The 21,508-nt window shown below is 40.9% G+C and overlaps 1 protein-coding gene across 1 annotated transcript; it reads right to left on the bottom strand.

Moving 5' to 3' along the window:
• VNN1 (vanin 1) lies at nucleotides 809–21,202 on the bottom strand. Its single transcript, NM_214133.1, is given in 8 exon segments — nucleotides 809–1,077; nucleotides 2,943–3,113; nucleotides 6,452–6,603; nucleotides 6,606–6,809; nucleotides 7,950–8,241; nucleotides 8,915–9,107; nucleotides 19,086–19,216; nucleotides 20,970–21,202. Coding segments are annotated over 8 exon segments (1,539 nt in total). The 5' UTR covers nucleotides 21,183–21,202; the 3' UTR covers nucleotides 809–894.

The following is a 21,508-nucleotide window of genomic DNA, read 5'->3' as shown; positions in this document are numbered from 1 at the left end:
ATCTTTATTTTCTTTTTCTTTCCTTCTTTTTGTTGGGGGAGGGGTGGGTCACAGCATATAGTGGCTTGATGTGGGATCTCAGTTCCAGACCAAGGATTGAACCCGGGCTACAGTGGTAAAAGCTGAGTCCTAAGCACTAGACCACAAGGGAACTCCTTGACTTTCTTTTTCAAAACATTTATAAACATAAAAACCTTTCTTAGTTCACAAGCGATATGAAACTGATGAACAGATCAGATTTGATAAACGTCTATTTTAGAGTCACCCTATTAATTTGCTTACAGGCTAAGAGAGGCAAAGTCCTGAATAGTCAGTAAATCATCCCTAAAAAGCACATGAAAAATGTTAAGGCCCTGGAGCAGATTCCCAGATGTAAGCCAGCTGCCTTCTGGGATACGTTAGTGCTAGACTACAAGCCACACCAACTAGCTGAGGGTGACTTCATTGATTTTTCTAATTGAGATATACAGCGTGGTCGAACCATTGGAAAATGCAGGCACTCTGAACAATCAGAGATGTTATAATTTTAGCAACAAATACATCACAATCGTATTATTTTAGTCATATAACATTGTAATAGCTAACACACAGGGCTTCCCATGAGCCTGGAACTTGTTTAAGCACTTGAAATGTATTCATTTAATTCTCACCCAAAAATCCTCCCAGTGGATATAACTGTTGTTCTCATTTTACAGATTTTATCTTTCAAAATTTTGTCACGATGTGTTTGGCTTATATGGTCATGTGTGTGTCTAAACAAGAGAAGAATGTATTAGTAATTCGTTGAAATGACAGACCACAACCACTTATGATCAAGATCCCAGACCCCTTCTTCTTTTCATATCCATCATTTTTTAAAGGATCCGAAGTGAAAGAGAGAAAAGTATAAATATTCTACCAACTTAATGAGTACATAATAGTTATTATAACTCCGAGCATGACTCTCAGTCCTTGTGCCACGAGGTCTGCTGAAGCACCTGATGCACTATCCCTCTCATATAACCTCCCAAACAGAGTGACAGTCAAGACAGGTCCAGACGGTGGCTTCAGGCTGAACAAGCGTCCATCACTTGACACCTAATTAAAACACAGGGAAGAGGACTGGGAATGACTTTCAGTTATACAACCCCACACCACACGCTTAAAATTCCATACGATTGGATGAAGACACAATTTAAAATAATAGCTAGATTCTGTTCTGTCTGAAATATTTGAAATGGCACAGAGTACAAGAAAATAAATGGAGACACTCATTCATTCCCGTTATGACTCAGCGGAAACGAACCTGACAAGCATCCATGAGGACACAGATTCGATCCTTGGCCTCACTCAGTGGTTAAGGATCCAGTGTTGCCATGAGCTGTGGTATGGGTTGCCGAGGCGGCTCGGATCCCAAGGTGCTGTGGATGTGTTTTAGGCCAGCGGCTACAGCTCTGATTAGACCCCTAGCCTGAGCCTCCATATGCCACTGGTGCGGCCCTAAAAAGACAAAAAAAAAAAAAAAAAAAGAAATAGAAAAAGAGAAAGAAAAGAAAAAAAATGGACCTATGGAATTGGTGCTGACTCATTTATTGAAATTCTTGCAATCAATTTCCTATCATTTACTTACCTGAGAAAATATCCCATGAGTTAATGAACATAAAACTGGGAATTTGAGAATATATAAGAGAGAAATCTTGTTCTCTCAGTCAAGACAAAGACCCCTCCAAGTGGTCAGGAGGGGACTAAGTGGGGTGAGGTTTGAGCTGAGGCTCTATCATCCCTGACACTCATTCATTACAGCACCTCAACCTGTGCATTGTCCCCAACTCTCACAGCAACGATTTCCACCAGCAAAGGGGAGCGAGAAGGGAACCTGCAGGAAAAGTCAGCAGGAGAAAGTGACCCGGCAGAGCATTGTGCAGTAACAAATGATTTCTTGCATATTAAAAAAAAAAAAAAGTGTTTTGGAGTTCCTGCTGTCATGCAGGGGTATAAAAATCCAATTGCAGCAGCTCAGGTCACTGCAGAGGTGCAGGTTCAATCCCATCCCACCCGGTGCAGTGGGTTAAAGGATCAGGGCCTGCGGCAGCTCCAGTGTAGGTCGCAGCTGTGGCCCAGATTCAATCCCTGGCGCAGGGAACTTCCATATGCTGTGAGTATGGCCATAAAATTTTTTTAAAAAGAGAAGAAAGAAAAAAGAGAAAAAGTTTTGCTTTCTTTTTTCTTTTCTCTTCTTTCTTTCTTTTTTTTTTTTTAGGGCCACACCTGCAGTATCATGGAGGATCCCAGGCTAGGGGTCGAATCAGGGCTACAGCTGCCAGCTTATGCCACAGCCACAGCAATGCCAGATTCAAGCTGTGTCTGCAACCTACACCACAGCTCATGGCAATGCCGGATCCTCAACCTACTGAGCAAGACCAGGGATCGAGCCTGAGTCTTCATGGATCCTAGTCACATTTGTTAACCACTGAGCCATGACAGGAACTGGTAGGTTTGCTGTCTTGCCAATTCAGCCACTGTCAGAGTCTCCTTCAGATTTTCCTTCTTTCCTTTTCTCCTGTGGCCACGCTGGGCCTTTATTCACACCATAAAGAATTCCGTTTACCTTCCCTGGACACTCCCTCCCCAGTAAAACAAAAAAACTTTGGTGACCCTGGTTCTGAAACTCCTCTTGGGTCATCTTTCCACGTGACAGACCTCAAAGGGCCCAGCCCCCTCCCTGTAGTCTCCACAATAAGATATATTTCTTTATTCTCAACGACACACTTATTATTACCAAAGGGATCTCCAGACAAGAGAATCTGCTTGCTCAGGGTCTTTGTTGATCCCTCAGGACAATTTTACTCTTTCCACACGAAGATTTTCATGATATTTGTAAGCACTCGGGCAGATTTTCTGCTCAAAAGTTGCTTCCTCTTACATAAAATGAGTTGGCAATATTAAGCAAAGAATAATCGTACCTGAAATTCTCCAGGTGCAAGCTGTATGTCACTCAGCAACACCTCAGGGAACACATACTGGGTTCCAAAAGTGCCACTGAGGGAGAACATTTCAAACCTGGTGGAAGCAGTTTCCACCGAGTCACCACAGGAGTGTAAGTCCATTGTTTTACACTTCAACAAAGTACAAATCTAGGAACATGAAAGGAAAACAGTGAGTCTTAGGAAAGCGAGTTGAAACACTCTCTTGACCTAGAAAAAAAGGCTTATACCCCTTTGTTTATAATGTTTGTTATACTATTACTTCCTCATGAGTTTAGTCTGGTTCTTTGCTGAATACTATTGCAACCAGTGATAAAAATAAAGGACTTCAGACCCTAGCGCCTCCTGCAGTTCCCTGTAAACTGATTAAACCATGTAAAGAAACAATCAGATCCTTGGTCCATAGCCAGGAACAATTATACCCTCATTATTCTCAAGTTAGCAATGCTTTTAATAATCAAGAGTGTGCAATTATTTTCAAAAAGGTTTAACTTAGATACCTGTTTGATTTCCACTTCCTTACCGTCCATGAGTATTCTTTTTAAGTTCCCCTTTATTTCTCAATTGTATTTGCAAGTTCCTATTCTTCTGTTTATTTCCTGCCCACACAGGAGCTTCAAAAGCTTCCATCTTTAGCCCACTGTTCACTGTTTATTAGTCAGCTTTTGCAATTCATACTTTATTCTGCTGATTCTCAAAAAAATATTTCTAAATCTAGTATTTCCCTTAAGTGTCAGACCCATATATGCAACAGCCTATTGGATGGCTCCAGCCAAATATCCCCAAAGTACTTGAAAACCAGCACATTCAGGAGTTCCCGTCATGGCTCAGTGGTTAATGAATCCAACTAGGAACCATGAGGTTGCAGGTTCGATCTCTGGCCTTGCTCAGTGGGTTAAGGATCCTGCATTGCCATGAACTGTGGTGTAGGTTGCAGACGCGGCTCAGATCCTGCGTTGCTGTGGCTCTGGCGTAGGCTGGTGGCTACAGCTCCAATTCGACCCTTAGCCTGGGAACCTCCATATGCTGCGGGAGCGGCCCAAGAAATGGCAAAAAAAAAAGACAAAAAAAACCCCAGCACATTCAAAGCTTAACTGAGCATTTCCCTTACTGCCCCTCAGTTTGCTCCTCTTCTTGAATCCTGATCTGTCAAAGCATCACATTCACCCAGACACTCTTGCCTAACCACTCTGCCTTCCTATTCCATGTCAAATTAGTTACTAAGTTTAGTTTTCTAAATATTTCTTGACTCCATACCCTGCTTTCCTTCCTACTAACATAATCTTGATCCGGATCCTAATAGGACCGTTTTAATCTATAGTCATTTTTGCCTCTGGTTCCATTACCCACAGTGCAACCAAAATATCTACTCAGAAATGGATGTGATCACGCCATTCCCTCACTGAACACCTTCCAACAGAAAACCACCCCTGATGGAATAAAGTCTGAATCTTAGGAATGACAGGTAAGATAGAGTCCTGCCTCTATGTGTATCTTCTGTTCATCCTTGTTTCTTACACTAAGCATTAGTGACGTGCAACTGCCTGCTTTTCCCCGCATACCCTGTTTTTTGACATATCCACACCCTTGCTCACGTTCTTCACTCCACCCAGAATTCCCTCCTACTTTTTCACCTGAATAAAATGGTATAAGCTCATCTATCACCTCCTCAGAAACTTCCCTAGATCCCCAATTAGGCTAAGTGCAGCTCTCTAGTATTCCTACAGTGAAAGGTGCCTTCTTTGTTCTATCCCATGCCAACCTGTAAGGAAGTTATGTTCGTATGTCTTTCTCCCTTTCTAAATTCCTCAAGAGGAGGGTCCACACTTATTCATCTTCCTCTCATTAGCATCGAACATACACCTGGTATATATTCGGTCATCAATGTTTGCCAACAGGAGCAAAGCACTGATGGAGAGTGCGTATCATATAGCAAACAAAATGTTACACAGTGGGTCTAGTTCCAGCACTCAGAAGGCTTTCAGTCTCAAACAAGCACGTACATAATTGGACATGATATGTCTTTGGTAAAGCTAAGCATAGGCTGTCTGGGTGTATATAAAAGAGGTACCTAAGCCAGCTGGGGAGTGGGAGCATCAGGGAAGCCTTCTTGGTGAAGTAATATCTACTGGGCACTATGAGTGATGAGTAGCTGGAGGCCATCAGAGATTTTAAAAGCAAAAACTTGTGTAAATATCCAAAGGTTCTACTGATGCTGACACATGGGAGATGGGAAATGTCTCAGTATGACAGGGGGCCCAGGGCACATATGGGTAGAAATGAGACAAGATGATAGAGAGTAGGAAAGGGCACATATTAAGACTTCATATTGGAGTTCCATTGTGGCGCAACAGAAACAAATCCAACTAGGAACCATGAGGTTGCTGGTTTGATCCCTGGCCTCGCTCAGTGGTTAAGGATCCGGCGTTGCTGTGAGCTGTGGTGTAGATCACAGAAGCGGCTCGGATCCCGAGTTGCTGTGGCATAGGCTGGCAGCTGTAGCTCTGATTTGAACCCTAGCCTGGGAACCTCCATATGTCTCAGGTGTGGCCCTAAAAAGCAAACAAAAACAAAAACAAAAACAAAAACCAAACAGACTTCATAAAATGAGTTTAAACCTGAAACTAACACAATGTCCTAAATCAACTCTACTTCAATGTTTTTGAGTGAATTTAAAACAAAATTCCAAATAATTTGAAATAAGAAAAAATAAAAGACTTCACAGGTCTTTTATGTTAAGGAATCTGATTTGCCAATGAGAAAACAGTGAAGAATTTTAAGCAAGAGAGAGAAATAATCAGAAATGGCTTTCCTTGATTTTTGTAATCATAGTGTAGAGAATAGATTGGATGGAGCTGCAACAGGAAGCCCTATTGGGAGGGCACAGCAATCACCCAGGTGAAATAGAATGGAAACCAGATCAAGAAAAGAAGAACAGAAAGAGAGGAACATGGAAGCTTCTTGTTTTTAGTGGCTCCATCTCAACAGGCTAGAATAGCTCCTTTATGTCAAGTGTTGTCAGATATATAAATTTCTGCAGTTATCCTACTGTCCATCTCAGAGGTCCACTGTATATGTCTCCAGGACATACTTAGTGTGAAATTGTCTATAAAACAAAGTAGGCATTAGTGACCATGAAAGGGAAATGGCTTAATATGTTCAGGCAAGAAGTATTAGAGATTAAATGCTAATTAAACTTATCTGTAATTTGATTAATATACATTTTAAGCACTGATACTACAAATAAATGGTCTATCTTTTTCCCAACAGTTTTAAATGGGACTGACATCTAAGATTGTAATTTTAGCAAATAAAAATTCAGAATCCTCAACTAAATTTGAAATTCAAATAAACCACAAAAATTTTAGTATACACATATCCCCTAAAGTGGGACAGACTTATAATAAAAACAGTTCATTGTTTATCTCAATGAAATTCAAATTTAACTGGGTGTTCTATAATTCTGCTGCCACCAAAACAATCATTACCTGTAAATAATAGCTCCCTTCCACAGTATGTAGTCCATCGAATGCCCCTAGTGCATAAACTTCGTCTTCTCTCATCTCAAGCATCCTGTAACTTAGCTGACAGCAGAGATCTTTCTGACAAACTGTGTAATTTCCTGCAACTCCTTTGAGCTCGAGAAGGTGAACTCGTCAAAAAAGACAATGCTTTTAAATTCCTGGTTTCCCACTAAGGGGGCTGGTAAACCACTGGCATAAGAAGTCCAATTCACTGCTGGGCGGTGTGGGTGGGAGTCCAATTGTGAGAGGAGGAGTTTTCCCTCCTTTGTCTTCATATCGTAATGAAATGCTCTTGGAGAATCAGGTGCATAGATGCCACTTCCTGGAAGTGAAAAGTTGGAGATGACATTTAAAATAGCAAAGTAACCAAGGATTGCATTGTTGTCATTCTAAGATCATATTAACATTTACTTCCTCTAAGCTCTATATTTCATTAGTTTCAGTAACATGTTGAACCTCTTCAGTAATATAAAGACAGACAGGTGAGATAAAATCCAATAGAGGATGACACGAAGAAGCCAAGAAGAGAGCGTTTCACACTAGAAGTGGTGAATTTTTTTGTTTTCTTTTTGCTTTTTAGGGCTGCACTCTCGGCATGAGGAGGTTGCCAGGCTAGGTTCTAATTGGAGCTGCAGCTGCCAGCCTACGCCATAGCCACAGCCACGGCAGGATCCAAGCCACATCTGTGATCTGCATCACAGCTCATGGCAACTCCAGACCCAAGAAGTGGTGAATTTGGAGAAAAAGAAAGTGTGCATTCAAGCTGAATAAAACTAATACATTATGAAACAATTTAGGTTGAGATTTATTCTCTAGCATGTCACCAGCTAGATATGCAAGCATTAAGAGCTGGAAAACATTGTATTAAGGAGTAAATGTTAGGGAGTTCCTGTCGTGGCGAAGTGGTTAACGAATCCGACTAGAAACCATGAGGTTGCGGGTTCGGTCCCTGCCCTTGCTCAGTGGGTTAACGATCCGGCGTTGCCGTGAGCTGTGGTGTAGGTTGCAGATGCAGCTCGGACCCTGCGTTGCTGTGGCTCTGGCGTAGGCCAGGGGCTACAGCTCTGATTCGACCCCTAGCCTGGGAACCTCCATATGCTGTAGGAGCAGCCCAAAGAAATAGAAAAAAAAAAAAAAAAAAAAAAAAAAAAAAAAAAAGTAAATGTTAGCTAGAAATGATTTTTTTTCCCCTTTTTGATCCCATCAAGACTGTAAATCTTTTTTTTTTTTTTTCCTTAATGGCCACACCCGAAACATCTGGAAGTTCCCAGGCCAGAAATAAACCTGAGCTGCAGCTGCAAACTACATTATAGCTGCAGCAATGCCTGATCCTTTAACCCACTGCATAGGGCCAGGGATCGAACCCGTACCTCCTCAGCACCCAAGCCACTGTACTCAGATTCTAACCCACTGCACTGTAGCGGGCACTCCAAGCCTGTAAATCCTAAAAATTACACATTACCTGTCATTTTTCTTAAGGGGAAATGTATATTGGCTGCAAGGAAGTTGACTCTCATGCCCATAGCCCAAGCTGAGTGGAATTCAATAGCTGTCAAATGTGGCAAAACATTCATCCAAGCTGTCGGGAAGAGTATGGTGTCCACCTGGAAATCTTTCACCAGAGTCACAGCAGGATCATGGAAGAGAATATCAAAGCACGTGAAAATGCCAAATCTTCCAAAGGTGGTGTCGAAAGTCACGATCTCGGGTTCCTTGGGTGCATCGAATTGATCTTCACCCAAGAAAAGATTTTGCTGCAAGAAACAGAAGACGATGGGGGAAAATTTCTTTTAAGACATTGACCTGAATGTCACTGTATCTTAAAAAGTACAAACTCACATTACACAGTGCCAGTTTCTTCTAGAACCACTGTCTCCACAGGGGAAGCGTGTTAGAGAATCAGAGACTATTATGCTGATAGGAAATTTTGGTTCAATATCCACATTTGATGAATACGTACAGGGGAATCCTTATTTATTAAAACCTTCTGGAATATTAAACACATAAGAGTGAAAGAGATAACTTCTATTGGTCAAGAACACTCTATTTTCTGCAACCAAAGAATTTTCTTTGCTCCTTTCCCTTTACAACAAGGCTCTCTGGTAGAGGCTTTCATTCCAGACTTGACGTTTTGCCAGAGCATGTAATTAAGTCCAAAAGGCAACATTTTATTTTAATGCAAGTAGCTCCTAAGGATTCTTACAGACTCTTAAAGATACACTTTGTGTTCTCAAATGTAAAGGAAACTTCTTTTTTTAGGACATATCTTTAGGACCTCACCACACCGAAGAATCACTACGTTCTATGCTTCCTTTCTATTCTGCATTTAAAATATGCTTATAGATACCAACACAGGGGATTTTCCCTTTTTGTCCATTTTATTTTATTAGGCATTCAGTAACTGAATTATTTGCAAATGGATTCTACCTTATGATAGCGTGCCACCAGTCTGCCCTCAGAATCAAACACCACATCAGTGTTGTACTGGTAACGGCCGTCATGAGGACAGTCGGGGTCACTGGCATTGCATGGCTTCTTGTCCCCAATATTTGCCACAATGTAGATGGAGTTGTCCCTGGCCAGGCAGCTGAGTCTTTTTTGTACTGGAGTGTGGCCAAATCTGGTATGTGTTCATTTGGAAGAGGTAAAAAAAAAAAAAAAAAAAAAAAAAAAACCAAGCTTAGCTTTTAATAAAATTCAGAAAGATACTTCCTAAACTTAGGTGATATACCCAAAAATAAATTCTAAATAGCATAGTAGGGAGTTCCCGTTGTAGCTCAGCAGGTTACAAACCGACTAGTATCCATGAGCCATGATCCCTGGCCTCGCTCAGTGGACAAGGATCCGGCATTGCTGTGAGCTGCACTATAGTCGCAGATGTGGCTTGGATCTGGCATTGCTGGGGCTGTGGTGTAGGTCGGCGGCTGCAGCTCTGATTGGACGCCTAGCCTGGGAGTTTCCATATGCTGTGGGTGCAGTTCTAAAAAGCAATAAATAAACAAAAACAAATAAATAAATGGCATAGATAGAAGGGAAGGATTTAAATAAGAAGAGACTTTAGAGAAAGTACATGCTTGTGGGAATTTGGTTGTAGAGAAATATTCAAGGATAAGAGTCCAGGTCATGTATTTTTTTTCATAGCATTTATCATCTATAATCATATATTGATTTACGCGCTCGTTTATAATATATGTCACATCTCATAGATAGAATGGGGCAAAGATACATATGTCCTGTTCACTGAACCTGTGCCTGAAAGAGAAGAGGCATTAAAAATATTTTGTAGGAGTTCCCGTCATGGCTCAGTGGTTAACGAATCCGACTAGGAACCGTGAGGTTGTAGATTCAATCCCTGGCCTTGCTCAGTGGGTTACGGATCCGGCATTGCCATGAGCTGTGGTGTAGGTCGCAGATGCAGCTCAGATCTGGCATTGCTGTGGCTGTGGTGTAGGCTGGTGGCTACAGCTCTGATTAGACCCCTAGCCTGGGAAACTCCATATGCCCTTAAAAAAAATAGAAGTATAATAGCTGAATCATATAGTAGTTATACATATTTTTCATTTTTTAAGGAAAACTCCAAACTATTTTCCATAGTGACTGCACCAATTTATGTTCCAGAAATAGTGTGAAAATGTCCCATGTTCTTTTCCCCATATTCTCTTCAGCATTTGTTACCTCTCATCATTTTGATATTCACCATTCTAAAGGTATGAGGTGATATCTCAATGTGGTTTTGATTTGCATTTCCCCGATAATTAGCAATGTTGAGCACCTTCTCATGTACTTGTTAGTCATTTGCATGTCTTCTTTGGAAAAATATCTATTCAGATGCTTTGCCCATAGCTTAAGGATTTTTTCCTTTTTCCTTTTTTTTTTGCTATCAATTGAATATGAGTTCCTTTATATGTTGATTAATATCTCCTTACCAAACATATGATTTGCAAATATTTTCTCCCATTGCCTTTTCATTTTGTTGATAAACCATTATGCAGGAACCATGTTAGCTTTTGTAGTTTTACTCATTTGGCGCTTATGCTTTTGGTGCCATAGCCAAAAATCTTTGCCAAGACCAATGTTGAGGAGCTTTTTCCCCATATTTTCTTCTGGGAGTTTTTGGGTCTTATGTTTGTCTTTGATCTATTTCGAGTTAATTTTTGTGATGGTGTGAGATTCTTTTGCATGTGAATGTCTAGTTTTCTCAGCACCACTTCTTGAAGAGACTTCCTCTTTCCATGAGTATTCGTGGCTCACTTGTCAAATATTAGGTACCCATGTGTGCATGGTTTATTTATGGACTCATTTCTGTTGCACTGGTTTTCAATCCATTTTTATGCCAGTACCACACCATTTTAATTCCTATAGCTTTGTAATATAATTTGAAATCAGAAAGTGGGCTATCTCCAGATTGGTTCTTTCTTGAGGCTGCTGTTAGGATCTTTAGTGTTCCACAGAAATTTTAGGATTGTTTTTCCATTTCTGTGAAAAATAATTGAAATTTTGATAGGATTGCATTGAGTCTACAGATGACTTTGGGAGTGCCCACTCTGGCACAATGGGATTGGTGGTGTCTTTGCAGTGCTGGGATGCAGGTTCGATCCCTAGCCTGACACAGTGGGTTCAGGATCCCATGTTGCCACAGCTGTGGCATAGATCTCAACTGTGGCCAAAAAAGAAAAAAAATACAGGAGACTTTGTATAGTATGTACATTTTAACAATATTAACTAGTACAGTTCATGAACAGGGTATAGCTTTCCATTTATTTGTGTTTTCTTCAATTTCTTTCCTTAGTGTCTTATAATTTGGTGTATAAATCTTTCATTTTCTTGGTTATATTTATTCCCAAGTATTTTATTATTTTGATGCTTATAAATAGGATTGGTTTCTTTATTCATTTTCAAATAGTTCATTGTTAGTGTACATAAAGGCAACTGTTTTCTGTATATTGATTTTGTATGCTACACCTTTACTGAATTTATTAGTTCTAACAGTTTTTTAATGGAGTCTTCTTTACACAAGATCATACCATCAGCAAACAGACAGTTTTCTTTTTTCCTTTCTAATTTAAATACCTTTAATTTCTTTTCCTTGCCCAATTGCTCTGGCTAAGACTTTCAGTATTATGTTGAATCAGAGTGGTGATAGTGGGTACACTTGTCTTGTTCCTGATCTTAGAGGAAATATTTAACAGTGTTAGCTGAGGGCTTGTCATATATGTCTATTATGTTGAATATGTTCCTCGCATATTCAGTTTGTTGAGTTTTTTCACGAAAGGATGTTGAATTTTGTCAAATGACTTTATCTACTGTGGTTATCATACGATTTTATTTTTCATTTTATTAATGTGGTGAATAAGATTCTTTGATTGCATATATTGAACCATAATTGCATCCCAGGGATAAATTCCATTTTATCACAGTCTGTGATCCTTTTAACAAACGATTGAATTTGATTTCCTGGTAATTTGTAAAAAAAAACAAACAAAAAAATTGCAACCTTATTTATTGGGATATTAGCCTGTAGTTTTCTTTCAGGATAATGCTGACTTGATAAAATGAATCCATTTCAATTTTTTTTTTTTGAAAAATTTGAGATGGATTGGCATTAATTCCTCTTTAAAAGTTTAGTAGAATTTACCTGTGAACCATCTGATATGGGCTTTTCTTTGTTGGGAGGTGTTTGATTATCAATTTAATCTCCTTACTTGTTATTGGTCTGTTCCAATTTTCAATTTTCCTGTGATTCAGTCTTGGTAGATTATCTGACTCTAGGATTTTATCCATCTCTTCTAATTGTCTAATCTGTTGGCATACAGTTGTTCATAGTAGTCTTTTATAATCCTTTGTATTTCTGTAGTATCACTTGTAATGTCCCCTCTTTCATTTCTAAAAATATGGAATGCTTTAGGAATTTGCATGTCATCCTTGCACAGAGGCCATACTAATCTTCTGTATATTATTCCAATTTTAGTATATGTGTTGCACAAAAGAAATTATCATGTAACTGGTATAGAGTTTGAGATTTGCTAGATGAAAAGAGTTCTGGAGATGGATGATGGTGATTGTTACACAACAATAAATATGCTTAATACCACTGACTGTACACTTAAGGATGGCTAAGGTGATAAATTTTATGTTATGTGTAATTACCACAATTCTTTTAATGGAAAAAGAGGCTTGGAGACAACAAAAGGGAAATCTCATTTAGGTAACTAGTTAATCTCTCTGGAGCAGAGGCATCTTACTTAAAAGATGCATTTGGGGGAGCTCCCGTCGTGGCGCAGTGGTTAACGAATCCGACTGAGAACCATGAGGTTGTGGGTTCGGTCCCTGCCCTTGCTCAGTGGGTTAACGATCCGGCGTTGCTGTGAGCTGTGGTGTAGGTTGCAGACGCGGCTCGGATCCCGCGTTGCTGTGGCTCTGGCGTAGGCCGGTGGCTACAGCTCCGATTCGACCCCTAGCCTGGGAACCTCCATATGCCATGGGAGCAGCCCAAAGAAATAGCACAAAGACAAAAAAAAAAAAAAAAAAAAAAAAAGCCTTTGGGGGTCAAAGGAGATACAGTTCTACACAAGATGCTAAGAAACCTCTTCCAAATTTAATATAAGAGGAGTACATTAAAGGTTTTGAGGACAGAAGTAACATAGTCTGAATTTTCTTTAATATTAATAGGGCATTGGAGTGCAAAATGTACGAAAATGTGAGAGATTAAATATAGGGGAATCATTGCAATAGTTCAGATTAGAAGCCATAATGGTTGGGCTAGGGCACTGCTGGCCAGTGTAGAAAGATGGAAATACTGAAATTTTTGTTAATGATTGATTTCTTTATTCTTTATCTTGTTACCAGTAGTTGTCCCAGTGAAACAATTAAAATTCAATTTTGAAAAGTGGGACCTCAGAATATATACATGTACATTCTCTATTGGCACAACCCTGAAATAATAACTGATTAATAGGGGTTCCTGTCGTGGCTCAGTGGTTAACGAACCTAACTGGCATACATGAGGACGCGGGTTCGATCCCTGGCCTCGTTTAGTGGGTTAAGGCTCCAGCGTTGCCGTGAGCTGTTGTGTAGGTCACAGACATGGCCCGGATCTGATGTTGCTATGGCTCGGTGTAGGCTGGTGGCTACAGCTCCGATTGGACCCCTAGCCTGGGAACCTGCATATGTCGCCGATGCGGCCCTAAAAAGACAAAAAATACACACATATATATATCGATTAGTAGAGGGTTATTGAAGAATATCTGGAATGACTTTAATAATTGTTGAAAGAATGAAAATTTGGTGCCATCTGCTGGCAATATAAGCAAAACCATAGCAATCCACCACACAACATATCCTTGAAAAGAACAAGGATGCAAAACCACCTCTAAAAATATATATTTTCTAAAGCATTTACATAAAAAAGTGACCATTTGATAGTCCCCCCTTGTTTACTTCAATTAATATCTAAAAGTCACAAGTATAAACACAACTCAATGAACCACTCGAAATGTATTTTACCCCATGTCTTTTTAAGTCCCCCGAAGTCATAGAAAATAGGTACATGTAATCTAGCGTTTTGGATTTCTAAAACAGTCCCGACTACATATTTTCCTCCTGTCTGTATTAATCTTAAAAGTGCAGCATATATTCTGACATATTTCCACTGAAACTACATTTCTCAGACTGGTTGTAATACCCAGAAAAGTTCCAAAATTCTTTGTTAGACCACATGTTCTGACTTGGAGTTTAAAAATGCATTTTGCTTCTGTGAGCCTGAAATCTGCTTCTCACTTACTCCATAATATTTGCCAAGCCCTTAATGTATGCAAATCTCTGTCCTAGGGCTACTGGGAACAGAAAATGGAGATGAAATGGAAGAATTAAAATGTATTTCCTAAGACTGCTTTCAGAGTGTTCAATCCCCAGATATAATAAGTACTGTCGATTATTGAAGACATTTACTCACTTTAAAAAAGTGCACATTGGAGTTCCTGTTGTAGCACAGTGGTTAACAAATCCGACTAGAAACCATGAGGTTGCAGGTTCGATCCCTGGCCTTGCTCAGTGGGTTAAAGATCCGGCGTTGCTGTGAGCTGTGGTGTAGGTCGCAGAAGCGGCTCGGATCCCAAGTTTCTGCGGCCCTGGTGTAGGCCGGTGGCTACAGCTCCGATTGGACCCCTAGCCTGGGAACCTCCATATGCTGCAGGAGTGGCCCAAGAAATGGCAAAAAAAAAAAAGACAAAAATAAAATAAAAATAAAAAAGTGTACATGAAATACTCAACAAATATTTGTTGGGTTCTTACACTACACAAAGCACTATGCTAGATAAGGGCATCTGGGGAAAGGGCATTCTAGGCAGAGCTGTCCAAGTGAACAGTGTGGGAGATTCAGTATAAAACGTGGCTGGTGCACTTCGAAATCTTCTAGTCTTACTGGAGGAAAAGTGTATGCGTACAAAACCCTGAAACAACAGTATGACTAATATGCAATCAAATATCAACATGCTTTTTCATCCAAGTTAGCTAGTTAGGCAAGTTTTTTGTTGTTGTTGTTGTTTTTTTTGTGGGTTTTTTGTCTTTTGTTTTTTAGGGCCGCATCCGTGGCACATGGAAGTTCCCAGGCTGGGAATCCAATTGGAGCCATTGCCACCGGCCCACCCACTGCCACAGCAACACCAGATCTGAGCTGTGTCTGCGACCTACACCACAGCTCACAGCAACGCCGGATCCTTAACCCACTGAGCGAGGCCAGGGATTGAACCCTAAACCTCATGGTTCCCAGTCAGATTTGTTTCTGCTGCACCACGATGGGAGCTCCAGCAAGTTTTTTTTTGACTGATTGACTAATGATTGACTCTTTAATCAGGCCACATCACCTTGATCATAGGTGCAACTGTATTAAAGCTTGGACAAGGACTCCCATATACACACATAATGGAGTACCCAGTATGTAGGAAACAGTCAATGAAAAAAAAAGTCTCTCAGGAAATCTACAAGGTTTCTTCTGGGTGGCAATGAAACTTTCTAAGCCAAATTGTTCCTCTCAGCCTCTGGGATCTCTCAGAACTGTCCCGTATGCCCAGTGGTAATTATCAGCCCACTGCCACGATGCCTTGTAACAGCTATTTCCTCTACTTTATTCAGGTAGCTTCTACTTTGTTTTTGTATGTAAACTGTCTTGTTTTTTAATTATATAAGATATTAACAAGAAACCTCAAATCTTCCCAGAAGCATGTGAAGTATAACTGCTAAATAAATATGATTATAAAGAGAAATAATAAGGGTCTGTTCCCATAACACCCAGGCTCAGTGGTGTTGGCAGGCTCCCCAAAAGAGCGGTGACTTTGAGAAAAGAAAGGAATCAACTTTGGATCTTTCAAGCAAACTCATCAAGACGTGATATCTGATTGTATGTGAGGGATAAAGGAGCAGGACTTTTCTTTTTGTTGTTGTTTTTTTGTTTTTTTTAGAACCACCCCCGGGGCACATGGACATTCCCAGGCTAAGGGGTCTTGTCAGAGCTATAGCCGCTGGCCTACGCCAAAGCCACAGTAACTCAGGATCCAAGCCTCGTCTTTGACCTATACCACAGCTCATGGCAATGCTGGATCCTTAACCCAATGATGGAGGCCAGGGATCAAATCCGCAACCTCATGGTTGCTAGTTGGATTCATTAACCACTGGGCCATGATGGGAACTCCAGGAGCAGGACTTTTCTCTTTCATACATATGTGTGTGTATATATATATACATATATATAAATATATATATTTTGCTTTTTTAGGGCTGCAGGTGTGACATGTTAGTTCCCAGGCTATGTACATGTAGAATCGGAGGTACAGCTGCCAGCCTATGCCACAGTCACAGCAATGTGAGATCCGAGCTGTATCTGTGACTATACCACAGCTCACGGCAACACCAGATCCTTAACCCACTGACTGAGGCCAGGGATGGAACCTGTGTCCTCATGGATACTAGTTGGGTTCATTACCACTCGGCCACGACAGGAACTCCTATATATTTTTAATGGCCACTCCCGTGGCATATGGAAGTTCCTAGACCAGGGATTGAATCTGAGCCACAGCTGTGACCACACCTCCACAGCAGCCTAAGCTGCTGCAGTTGGATTTTTTTTTTTTTTTTTTTTTTAGGGCTGCACCTGTAGCATACGGAAGTTCCTAGACTAGGGGTTGAATCAGAGCTGCAGCTGCCGGCCACAGCCACATCAATGAGGGATCTGAGCCTCGTCTGTGACCTTCACCACAGCTCAAGGCAACACCAGATCCTTACCCACTGAGCGGGGCCAGGGATCAAACCCACACATCCTCGTGGATATTTGTCGACTTTGTAACCCGCTGAGCCACAATGGGAACTCCTGCTGGCGGTTCTTAACCAACTGTGCCATTGTGAGAACACCTCTATCTCTTACATTCAGTCTTTTATATCTTAGATTCCACCTTCAGCAAAGCCTGTCAGAGCTACCTTCAGACTTTATTTGGAATCTGGTCATCTCTCAATACCCAGACTACTACCATCTTCATCCAAACACTTATCTCTCTGCCTAGATTACTGCAATAGCTTTTTAACTCACCCTGTTTCTTTACTACCTACTTTCGGGAATCGATTCTCTGTGAGGCTGCTGGAGTAATCCTTATAAAACTGAAGTCAGAGCACGTCACTTCTTTGCTCAAAACTCTCCAAAGGCTACTTTCTCACTCAAGTACCAAAGTCCTTGTCATGGCCCCTTATGCAATCCTTGCCATGGCCCACTTATGCAAGTCTTACGCAATCAGCATCCTCCTGCCTGTTTGCCTTCCTGCCTCTGTCTCCTACCTTTCTACCTCCTCCCCGCCCCACCCCACATCATTTCCACACTAACCTTATTGCTGTTCCTAATATGCCAGACTTGTGCTCTGACTATAGGGTCTTGGGATTTAGAATTCCTTTGGCCTGGAATATTCTTTCCTCAGATATCTGTATGACCTACTCCCTCACTTTCTTTATGTCTCAAAGCCCTTGAATGACCTAAAGGTTTAAGTCCAATGCTTTACATTATATTCACCTTTCCTGCTTTTTCTCCATAACATTTATCTCTATCACATACCACATAGGCAGGTAAGTGAATGATAACTAAATAGAGAGATGCCATTTTTTTTTTTAATTTGGCTATCTTCACTAGAATATAACCTCCAGGAGGACAGAGGTGTTTAGTTTTGTGTCTACCCCATAGCCCAGAACTGTGCCTGGACAGAAGAGGTATTAAAAATTGGTCAACTAAGTGAATACAAGGTATGGAGATACCATTAGTTGATGGAAGAATGGAAGAAAGGCTACCAGACTTCTTGAAGTGGAACAGATGAATCACCCTGATGGGGATTTTCAGAAGGCCCCGGGAAGTTGGTTCTAGAGGAAGGTCATTCAGAAACAAAGCCACTTCATCATGGAAGTGATAATAGGGTGCTTGCCCTTTAGACTGAAGCTCTGGCTTGGGATGTGGTTAAATAAGAAATAATGACAATACAATGAAATATAAAGTAGATGATAAAGATGCAATATACTGAACTTTGTTAAAACCAAGGTGTCTCTACAAGCAAATATAGTTGTTAGTTTACATGGTTTTGAGAGCAGTTCCAAATGAGGAATTCCAACAATTTTAGCAATAGAGCATTTGGCAAGTGAGTTAACTGACACAGTTCCCTTGAATGTATAAGGTATGTATTGTTTTGCTTATATTGAAAGTAATAGTGCTACTTTTTTTTTTTTTTTTTTTTTTTTGTCTTTTTCTAGGGCCGCACCTGCAGCATATGGAAGTTCCCAGGCTAGCGGTCTCATTGGAGCTGTAGCTGCTGGCCTATGCCAGCAGCCACAGCAATACGAGATCCGAGCCTCGTCTGCGACCCACACCACAGCTCATGGCAACGCCAGATCCTTAACCCACTGAGCAAGGCCAGGGACCGAATCCACAACCTCATTGTTCCTAGTCGGATTTGTTAACCACTGAGCCACAGCAGGAACTCTGGATTCCATAAAAGTAATAGTGCTACTTTTTATCAGACTTCATATTTCTTATCCCAGGTTTGATTTAAACCACTTGACGTTGTTCTGCTATCTCGCCTCAATTATCACTTTAAGCTTTGAGAATTTCATACACATGAATCTCACCCATATCTTATTGATGTGAAAGAAAAACTTCAGTCCTAAACTGACACTTGACTGTTTTACTATTCTCTCGCACAGTTTTAAAAGTACAGACCACCTAGGGAAACAATTTTGTTCACTGGTAAGGAGTCAGAAGAGTAGAGTTTGGGTAAGATCCTTCTTCCAACCAACCACTGTGACCCTGACCAGGCCATGCTATCATCTCTCCAGATTCACTCCCTCAATGGAAATTCACATTGAATTTGATGAATTCTTTGTTACCTTATAGCACTGATGGCTATGATTTCATAATTCATAGTCACTTTCCTAATAAACATTATCTGTAGGAGATAAAAATAATAAAACTATCTTGAAACTTAGAGGTGAGAGTGGATCTTATTCAGTGATCATCTACCAAGTTTTCCCAGAAAAAGTAAGTTCATGTTCATGAGCAAATTTTCACATGTTTCTTTACCTGTTGGGATTGGTACAAGGGATCCAGTTCACGTGAGGCTCTGGGATGTCCTCTAAGTATGAGTAAATAGATTCCCTGCTGAAGAAAAAGCCGTAAACACCATCTTCTGGAGTCACAATAATATGTGCACCCTGTTAAAAATAAAGCTAAATCAAAAGACTTTTCAAAGACGCCAACAATCAAAGAGAAAGCTGGTGGAAGGATGTGAATGGTTGAGACATAAACATGCAGGAGTGTTTTTTTTTTTTCCTTTTGCTTTCTATTTTTGTAATTTATTTTCTTTCCCCAACCACTTTCATTTTCAAATTCCACAGGCATCCTTTCTATGCAACGTTTTCATTCTTTGGTAGGCATTAATATTTTTTCAGGCTACACACAGGCTTGCCTCCCACCTCAGCTGTTAACTATAAACCTAGCTCTTCACAAATAAACCCCCTCCCTGACCTTTGGTCAAACTGTTGTGCCCGAGTGTGTCAGGACTGATTTATAACTCACACCTTCACTCCAGCCTTCCCTGCCTCATATCTGGAAAGTATGATTCCTGCTTCTCAGAAGGGGGCTCAGACAGTTACCTGAAGGGTGCCAGGCCCAGAGGTACAACCTGAGCTCACCTGGGTGCCTTTGGTGGAGAATCACCCTGAAAGCTGCTGTGTGGCCTTCGAGAAAATACTTGGACTAAAGATGAAAAAGAATCTCAGAATTCTTTTTTTATTCTTTCCTTTTCTTTTTTGGCCTCCCGGGGCATATGAAGTTCCCATGCCTGGGATTAGATCCGAGCTGCAGTTGCAACCTAGGCTTCAGCTGCCTCAACAGGGGATCCCTAACCCACTGTGCCTGTGTCCCAGTGCTGCAGAGATGCTGTTGATACCACAGAGCCACAGCAGGAACTCCAGCATCTCAGAATTCTATTTTTTTTTTTTTCTGCTTTTTGCTTTTTAGGGCCACACCAGAGGCATACAGACGTTCTCAGGCTAGGGGTCGAATTGGAGTCACAGCTGCCAGTCTGCACCACAACCACAGCAATACAGGATCCAAGCTGCCATCTGCAGCCTACACCACAGCTCACAGCAATGCCAGATCCTGAACCTACTGGGTGAGGCCAGGGATCAAACCCATGTCCTCATGGATACTAGTCAGATTCATTTCCACTGCACCACAACGGGAACTCCAGAATCTCAGGCTTCTCAACAGCCTTTTATTTCTTTGTATGTAGAAGAATGTATGTTGATAGATGTATGGTCTGTGCACATATCCACGACTCTCATCAGACTTCCTATTATCCTCATCTTTACCTGATCTACAAATAGCTTATTTAAACCGTATTCATTCAAATCACACACTTAATGCCTCTTTCAGCTCAAGGACTTACCACGTATTAACGGATATACTTCTGTCTCGTAATTAGAATAAAGTGAGTGTGAAGTATATAGTACATAGTGTTCATCTGCGACTTAAGTTTCATTGCTTTGGTGTTACATATTAAGTAACCAAACCTACAAACTCTCAAGATAAAAAAAAAAAAATACACTGAGGCTACTAATACTCGAAGAATATAACTGATCCCTGACCCACTTATCCTCTACCCTCCATCTGTAGCAGAAAAGAGCAACAAAATTGTTGAATTTACAGCCAGTTCCTCAAAGATCTGTTGCCACTTAATCATCACCAAGCCGTCCTTTTCTAAATGTTTTGCTTTCACTATTAGAGATGCATGATAATGTTCTGGCTCTAAGAACTGGGAAGGAGGACTCTGATTGTAAAGTAAGGTCTCGGCTCTCCTGACACATATGTCATTCAAAAGTTGAACCGACCTCGACGGTGATTCGGTCTCATCAGACCCCACCCTCTCTCTACCTAGAAGCCAGCACACTCAAGAAATTGTACCTGCTTTGCTGCTGACATGATTGCGCCCTCCAAAAGATCCAGATTGCGGTTCATTAACATCAAAGCCTCTTCATGGGATACTGGTGTGAGGGGGGCATCAGGCAATATCACTGCATGTTCATAAACAGCGGCGATAAAGGTATCCAGGGAGCTGGCTTTTAAGACACACAAAAACAGAATCGCCACATAAGCCAGCAACGGAGATGTGATCATGCTGAAGTCCAACAGTTGCTGAAAAACAAAGAGAACAAGCCCTGATATTTATAGAGTGAAAACGCAATAAATCACGTGGTTCCTAGAACTTAGTACTTTGAAAATAAAGGACAAAAGCTCACTTGAAGAAAGCTGGATGAAAACTAACAAGGAGCTACTGCACAGCACAAGGACCTATACTCAATATCTTGTAAAAATCTATAAGGGAAAAGGAGTTCCTGCTGTGGCTCAGGGGAAACAAATCTGACTGGTGTCCATGAGGACGCAGGTTCAATCCCTGGCCTCGCTTAATGGGTTAAGGATCTGGCATTACCATGAGCTGTGGT

The sequence above is a fragment of the Sus scrofa genome, chromosome 1, assembly GCF_000003025.6.
Source record: "Sus scrofa isolate TJ Tabasco breed Duroc chromosome 1, Sscrofa11.1, whole genome shotgun sequence".
In the NCBI taxonomy this organism is placed as follows: domain Eukaryota; kingdom Metazoa; phylum Chordata; class Mammalia; order Artiodactyla; family Suidae; genus Sus; species Sus scrofa.
This window is presented reverse-complemented; position numbering and strand designations above follow the sequence as displayed.